Below are 8,401 nucleotides of genomic sequence, written 5' to 3'. Positions count from 1 at the left end.
AGGCGTTTGGTAACTATACAAAATTTTTACTCCATAAATAGAAAATGAATAGAAATGCCTTTAATACGAAACCGTTTTTTTTTTTTTTTTTTGTATTTATTCATTTTTTATTTTTGCTCATGGATCGCCGATGACCGGCTGCCGTCGTTGCATGACCGTTGGCCGCCAACCATCACCGTCGACCGTCACCACACAGCCCATTGCGGACCGCCAGCCCCGGCCGGCGGCGGCCGACAACGGTCGATCGTCGGGCGGTGGCGGCGGGTGGTGGCTGCGGCGGTTGGAGGTGGTCGCAGCAAGAGAGAGGAACAAAATAAAAATAAAATTGAAAATTAGCCTATTTCTAGAAATTGTTTCCGGGAATAAGAAACAACTTTTTTTTTGTTTCTCGTTTCTCGCTTCAAATATATTCCCAAGCTAACTTTCTATTTCGGGGAACATAAAAACAACTTGGCGTTACCAAACGGATTTATGTTCTTTTTTTGTTCCGGGAAACAAAAGAATAGAAATCCGGAGGAACAAAAACGTTCCCATGTGCTGCCTAAGTGTTTCATTTTTCTCTGATCTTAGCACTCATGTGTACATTTTAAAACTTTTAGTACTTTAGTGTCCCCCATAGTCAAATCTTAACACTCACGGTATCCACATCTTGTTAGATGTCATTACATGTAGAAATGGACCTGTATGCATTTTATAGTTAATATGTTGCAAAACATCCTATCTATAGTACTTTACCAAAAAAAAAAAAAAAACATCCTATCTATAGTAATTAATGGGCTTTTGCTTGCTTAAGGTGTTCATATTCTTGCCCGTCTTTAGCGATTTATTCATTGCTTTGATTATTGATTGTTAAATTTTTATTTGCGGACCCACATGATCACCTCTATATTAGTGACTTAAATTAAAATTGATCAAAATTGCCTCCAAAAAATTTTTGAAATAAAGAAAAAATCTACCGAAAGGGTATTAGATTTATCTGACATATCAAGTCCTTATATCAATGAATTTTTTATTCGTAAAAGTAAAGTACTTTTTCAGACTTTACTTATGTGTGTAATCGACAATTGATAATTGATGAGTGGTGACTCGTGAATAACCTAATTTGCATGTTATGCTAATTAAATTTAAAAAAATCGAAAAATGCAGCATGTGTAATCGTCCAACTGATAATTGATGACTGATGAGTGGCGACTCGTAAATAAACTAATTTACATGTTATGCTAATTAAATTTAAAAAACTCGAAAAATACGGTTGGTAAGGGCTTCGAAAAGTTCACGCTAAGTCTCTGGGTTTAGTAATTCATTAGTTTTCTTTTTGGTGATTTAGATTTGGGAAAGTTGCTACACTAGTTACTCAAATTGCACCAGGATGATCATGGAGGTTTATATGACAAATGTATGAATAACTATCAGTGCAACAATTACAAGATTGTTCAATATGTTTTTTTTTTATTTTTATAAAATGTAATAAATATACTAAGGGAAAGTCAAATGTACAAAAGAGTACGGCACAAAAAACTTGCACTCAAGATGAGATTGTTCAATATGTTCAACCTGAGTAACATGAAAACACAAGTAACGTGGTGCTTCGATAAAAGATAGGTGTGGGACTTGCCTACTTCCATGATAGAATGCAAAGTCTGTGGTTCGAAATCGTTGTGGCGTCCTAAATCTTGTCATTGCCATAGTTCTCACCCTGGCAGACTCCTATGACCTTACGTTGGGAGTGGTTCGCAATTCACATGCGGCGTGAGGGGAAGGGGACTGCAATTAGATGCAGCAGTCACAACGGCAACGACGACAACAAGTGGTCGCTTCAGGGAATGGCCGCTCTGGTCATCGGTGATACCAAAGGAATCGGGTCTCTCTCTCCCCCTCTCCGTCTCTCACCGAACACTTCGTTTTTCTTATTTCGTTGATTTAGATGATCGATTAACTGTTATGGTTTAGGTTGAGAAAAATAACTTCATGATTTAGGCATTTAAAAATTGTCAATTTTGATATATCATTCCTTTATAATAATTTCAGAGATAGTAAGATTGTGCTTGGCCAAGCACTTGTGTATTTCTTGGCCCATCCAAAACAAATTGATCGTAATGATTGTAGGTTGCGCCTAGTCCTTAATTACACTAGCCCGAATCAAAATGAATTAGCCGTCTCTGATCCGGACTTTTCTAGCTTAGGCCCGAAATTTCGGGCACCTCTACTTTAACTAGAGATAAGACTTGATCAACCCAGAGTTATGTGGTCAGTATTGCCCGTCCAAAAGCTCCTACATAGCTCAACACTGTGAGCCTATAGGGTCAAGGCATTTGATGCTATTTTTAGATTACTAAAAAGAATTTTCCGGCATGTTTTCAGGCTACGTTATTGAATTTTACTCCCACCATCACACCTCTCACTCATATGACGGCGAAGCTAGTGATAACGTCTACCTTGCTACGGTTATATAAAGCTATATATGTTAATTTCAGTGGTTCTATATTTCCAATGCATCTAGTTTCTCGATTCATACCTTCTCGATCAATCATAATTAATAATGTAGCAAGCAACCTTGGCCAACCACTTGATGCTGTGGTTCTCATGTTCAAATTAAAACATCTCTTTGACCTAGGCAGTGCTATAAAAGGAGGCATTTTTTTTAACATAGCATTACAAAGACGATTTTGACAATACAATTTCTACGAAACATACTTGGTCAATTTCGTGTTAAGAATTAATAATAAATTACACTTTGGATTTTATGATTTAGCGTTTAGGTATATGGAAAACAGATATAACATATATGGGAATCAAACTTCGTTTGTCTTGTGTACAAAAAATGTTATATTCTCGGATAATGCTGTTGTAGTATATCATGTTTATTGTTTCCATCATTGCTTCTCAAGTACGTAACTTTTACCCATAGGCAATTGCATAAAAGAGCTCGAAAGGGAATACAAAGTGGGAGTACGATACTCTCCCTTATATGCGGTCAACAAATGATCGACGTACACATTGAAGCGTATTGCGATGTTGCCATTATTGGTTAATAAACTTCTATATCCCTGCGACGGCAATGCACGACAAACATCTCAGACACAGAAGAAAGTTACACTCATGCTTTAGGAAAGGAGAAGCCATTGACAGTGAATCCTCCATCGACACAAATGGTCTGCCCCGTTATATAGGAGGCTGCCGGCAAGCACAAGAAGGCCACAAGTGACGACACCTCCTTCGGCTCTCCTGTGCGACCGAGCGGCGCCCTTGCTATTGCCTCCTTATGGTACTCCTCACTACAAAGTAGCTGCGACGACGGATGGGTTAACGTTAGATCACGATGGGAAAAATGATCAAGATGAAAATTTAAAGCCCTGGGACATTAAATTACAGGCTCGGTCAATGGAGTCAGAATAAAATAAGGTGCAACAGAGTTGCTTCTTATGTTGTCCTTAGCCCATTCGCACGCCAAATTCTTGGTCAACTGGTTCATTGCTCCTAACAATGAGTTGAGCAAGTAAGAAACATATGGAATTTGTTTAGCTCCATAGTAAAAGTGTTTAAATAGTTGCTCATGATACTATCAATTCACCTTTTGTGGCTGAATAAATTGATCCGAGGCCGAGTGAAACAATACCGCAGACGGATGACAAGAACACGATGCTTCCGGTTCCCGAAGCCTTGAGAAGAGGATGCGCGAGCTGGCTCAAGTGATAAGCCGATTCGAAGTTAGTAGTCATGATGAAGGAGAAATCTTCCGCCGTGTAATCCACGGTCGGCATTCCACCAGTTGTCCCCAGAGTCCCAACGTTGTTTATCTAACACACAAACCAATCCCAAGAAAATGAAAAGCGGAACAAAATCTATCGAAATAAAAGCACAAATCGTGACCTTATCAATGTTGTTATTGGATCCACGGGGTCAAAGACGACCGAGACTTACTAGGATGTTGAGCTTGCCGTCGAAGAGGGAGGACACGGCGAGCATCAGTTTCTCTCGCTCGGATCTTGAGGAAACGTCGCAGGCCGAACCCGCCACTTGGAAGCCCTTACGCTTCCACTCTTTCAAGCATTCATTGAGTTCAGCTTCAGTCCTGGAGCAGGTGTAGACGGTAGCCCCAAGCCCCGCTAATTCCTCAACAATAGCACGCCTAAGCACGGGACGACATTATGACCATTTACCAACTTGTAATTGCAAACGAGAACAGATCAAGCCCTTCTTCTTTGCCAATAGAAGAAGTTGACAGGTGATACATTGGAATGTGCGGAAGATTTGATTGCACAGGCAATTGAAGTCTAACAGATGATTAAAGCCTTTAAATGCACTGGATCATGACAATCGGAGAATGCAAATTCTACAAGCTAGCGACATGTCTGTGAGCTATTAACATCTAAAGACAACAAAACTTTAAATAAAAAAAATGCATAAACCAAGCCTACCCAGCTACAAATCCTCGAAGTAATTGATCTCTCATCATCTTCCTCATATAAAGTTTTGAATGATCATGAAATTAGTTGTCTAGCATTTTATCTATGAAATCGAATATAATCAGATTCAAAAGCACCTGCTATAGTTGAAAGCCCTATCTGACATGCCTGACTTGAACTTTTCGGACCCGGATAGTCCTAAGTTGGCAACTATACCCATTTTGCTATAATAGATATTCCAAAATTTAAAAAACACACACACACAAAATGGAAATTGTAAAAACAAATAATTTATTTTAAGCACCCTAATCAGTAGTCATATAAGTTTAAGTACATACTCTAAAACACAAATGCAACCTTACCTTCCTCCCAACTTCATCCATGGGTCATTACGAGATCAATTCACTAATTTTACGTGGACGGTTGAGATTTGCTGCAGGTTGGTCTTTAGTTAACATATAAAATTAGTTTGATTGCCATAGGCACAGGATTGACTGTCTTCAAATGCCTAAATTATGATGTTTTTTTTTTTTTAACCTAAACCATGACATTTGATCGATCATCTAAATGAACAACATAAAAAAGGAAGTGTTCGGTGAGTCTGAGAGAGAGAGATACCGCCGGTGACGAGAGCGGTCATTCCCTTAAGCGACCACCTGTTGTCGTTGTCGCCGTTGCGAGTGCGACATGTACTTGCAGTCCTCTTCCCCTCGGAAGCCATTCTCCCTCTCTCTTTCTCTAAAATTTGATTTTTACTCCCAACTCTTTCTTTGTGCTTTTCTCCCTGACTTCCCCCTGTATTATATAAGCTCTTCTGTCCAATGCCTGATCAAGAGTTATCGTTTGGCAGAGGGGATTCCCGATCGAGATCCTCACGCCACGTGGGTGTTACGAAATCGCACGTCGATTCCAGAAAAATAACGCTTGCAAACAATTCACTAGACAAAATATAGCAATAAAAGAGCAGAATCTAATGAACACACTAGAAAATTTGTTATCGAAGTTTACCAAAACTTGGGCTACATCTCCGCACAGAGGCATTCTGCGAATCCACTAGACTTTGAAAAGGTTGGAATACAACGACGATCTTCTCTTAATATCAGGGCACAAAGAGATTGAGAATCATCATCAAGAAAAAACTCACTTTTTTCTTCTCTCTTTTTCTTGTCTCTCTATTTTCTTTTTCAGCGTTTTGACAGCTAGGGTTTTGCCATCGCTAATATAAAGATACCACTTTTAACCTAAAAGGAAATCTAATAGAAAAGACAAAAAAGCCCCTAAAAACAAATATTTGACTTCATCTATAACAATCTCCCGCTTGAAGACAAATATACCTAAGCGTCAAGCAACTTTGCATCCATCTTCTTCGAGAAATAGTAGTTGAAAAACTTGTGTCTCTGCAATACTCCTCATCAATCAGCATGGAGTAATACCAATGGTAGTAGTACATAAAATATGCTTCTCTCTGTCTACTACCTTGGTCATCATGTCAGCTGGATTCTTCGAGCCATCAATCTTCTGTAGCTTTAACTCATTATCTTTCAATGCTGACCTGATAAAGTGATAACGCTTCTTGATATGTCTAGTCCTTGAGTGATAAGCTGCATTCTTTGCTAAGTGCATTGCACTTTGACTATCACTCCAAAGTGTACTAACTTGCTGTTTTCGATGTAACTCCATATAATCTTGTAATCACATGATTTTCTTGGAGGCTTCTATGATAGCCACGTATTCTGCCTCTGTTGTCGATAAAGCCACTACTTTTTGTAGTTGAGATACCCAACTCACTGTTGTACCTACAACTGTAAAGACATATCCAGTGGTACTCTTACCACTATCTTGATCACCCGAATGATCTGCATCTACATAACCCTACAACTCTAAAGATGTACCACCATAACAAAGTGAGTAATTAGAAGTACCTACTAGATATCTCAATATCTATTTAACTGCATTCCAATGCTCTCTACCTGGGTTTTGCATATATCAACTCACAACTCCCACTGCATGTGCAATGTTTGGTCTCGTGCTCACCATGGCATACATCAAACTCCCCACTGCCGATGCATATGGAACTACTGCCATCTCATCTTTCAAAGCCTGAGTGCTTGGACACATATCCTTAGAAAGTTTGAAGTGACTCGCTAGAGGAGTTGCAACCGGTTTTGCCTTGTCCATGTTAAATCTCTTTAACACCTTGTTCACATAGTCTTCCCGCGACAACCATAATTTCTTATTTTTCCTTTCCCTGATGATTTTCATGCCTAAAATATTCCTGGCCTCTCTCAAGTCTTTCATAGCAAACTGTACTGATAACATCTTTTTCACTTCTACGATTCTCTTCATATTGGAACTAGCCACCAGCATGTCATCCACATATAAAGAGATACACAATGTCACCATCATCATATTTGCGAAAATAAACACAGTGATCAAACTCACAGTGTGCAAATCCTTTTTTTTTTTTTGCATGAAACCATCAAATTTTAGGTACCATTGCCACAAAGCTTGTTTCAAGCCATACAAGCTTTTCTTCAAGTGACATATCATGTGCTCCTTACCTTTGACTTCAAAACCTTTAGGTTGTGCCATGTATAGTTCTTCATCTAAGTCACTGTGTAAAAACGTTGTTTTTACGTCTAACTGCTCAAGATGAAGATCCTCCACTGCAACTATACTCAGCAGAACTCTAATTGATGTCATTTTCACTACAGGTGAAAATATCTCGGAGTAGCCGATCCCTTCTTTTTGAGAAAAGCCCTTGACTACAAGTCTCGCATTGTATCTAATACTACCATCTGCTTCATTCTTAACCCTGTACACCCATTTGTTTAATAAAACTTTTTTACCCGTGGGCAACTTGGTCAACTCCCAAGTTTTGTTCTGAAATAATGAGCTCATCTCGTCTTTCATAGCACACTCCCACTGCAAGTGAGACGTGTATGCCTTCGCCTCATCGTAAGTCTCTGGTTCTCCCGAATCTGTAGATAAGACATGGCTCAGAACAATATTAGTTGATGGATCAAAAATTACATTTGGCTTTCTCACACGTGTAGACCTTCTCAAGACTGGTACTTCAGGGTCATTCGTTTGCTCCGAATCACTGCGTTCTTCTTGAATTACCTCTTCACTAATAATAGGCTCATCTTGAACCTCTCTTTTAGGTGAACTTTGATCTACTGGAAACATCTTCACAGGCATCATGTCTAATTCAACATATTCTGGTTGTACTACCTTCTCATGCTTTGTCTCTGTCTGACGATCCTTGTACATCTTTTCTTCATGGAATACCACATTGCGACTACGGATGACTTTGTTATTCTCATAATCCCAAAGCCTATAACCATACTCGTCGCCACCATATCCAATAAAGACGCACTTCTAGGACTTAGCATCAAGCTTTTTCCTATCCTCCCTGTCAAACAAAGCATATGCAATACAACCAAACACCTTTAGATGCGAATAATTAATCTTTTTACCTTACCACCGCTCTTGTGGTATTTCTCCATCCAACACACTAGATGGACTTCTGTTGATAAGATAAACAGCTGCATCAACTGTGGCAGCCCATAAGTGTAGCGGGAGACCCGCGTGTAGTCTCATGCATCTTGCACGTTCTAGAATAGTCTTGTTCATTCTTTCAGCTACACCGTTCTCTTGAGGAGTTTTAGGAACAGTCTTTAGCCCGTGTATGCCTTCTCGACTCAAATATTCTGCAAATTCTTTACTTGTGTATTCACCACCATTATCAAACTTCAGAGCTTTAATATGATAACCTGTTTCTTTTTCTACCATGGTCTTCCACATTTTGAACATCCCAAATACTTCTGACTTTTCTCTAAGAGCATAGACCCAAGTCTTCCTTATTGCATCATCAATGAATGTAACAAAGTATCTCTTACCACCATAAGAGAGTTCCTGAGTAGGTCCCCATACATCAGTATGAACCAACTCTAGCTTATGGCCTTTATTTTGTCGCCTATTCAATTGAAAAC

The 8,401-nt window shown here is 39.2% G+C and overlaps 1 protein-coding gene across 1 annotated transcript; it reads right to left on the bottom strand.

The window, feature by feature from the left end:
- Positions 1-2,934: 2,934 nt before the first annotated feature.
- On the bottom strand, positions 2,935-4,233 carry LOC104422470 (tropinone reductase homolog At2g29290). Its single transcript, XM_010034798.3, has 4 exons — positions 3,922-4,233; positions 3,572-3,797; positions 3,371-3,477; positions 2,935-3,286 (listed from the first exon to the last, which is right to left on the bottom strand). The coding sequence occupies exons 1-4, from the start codon at positions 3,964-3,966 to the stop codon at positions 3,098-3,100; spliced, it is 567 nt and encodes a 188-aa protein (XP_010033100.2). The 5' UTR covers positions 3,967-4,233; the 3' UTR covers positions 2,935-3,097.
- Positions 4,234-8,401: the final 4,168 nt, after the last annotated feature.

Source organism: Eucalyptus grandis, chromosome 10, assembly GCF_016545825.1.
Source record: "Eucalyptus grandis isolate ANBG69807.140 chromosome 10, ASM1654582v1, whole genome shotgun sequence".
In the NCBI taxonomy this organism is placed as follows: Eukaryota; Viridiplantae; Streptophyta; class Magnoliopsida; order Myrtales; family Myrtaceae; genus Eucalyptus; species Eucalyptus grandis.
The sequence above is the reverse complement of the archived record's forward strand: the minus strand, read 5'-3'. Positions and strand labels throughout refer to the sequence as shown.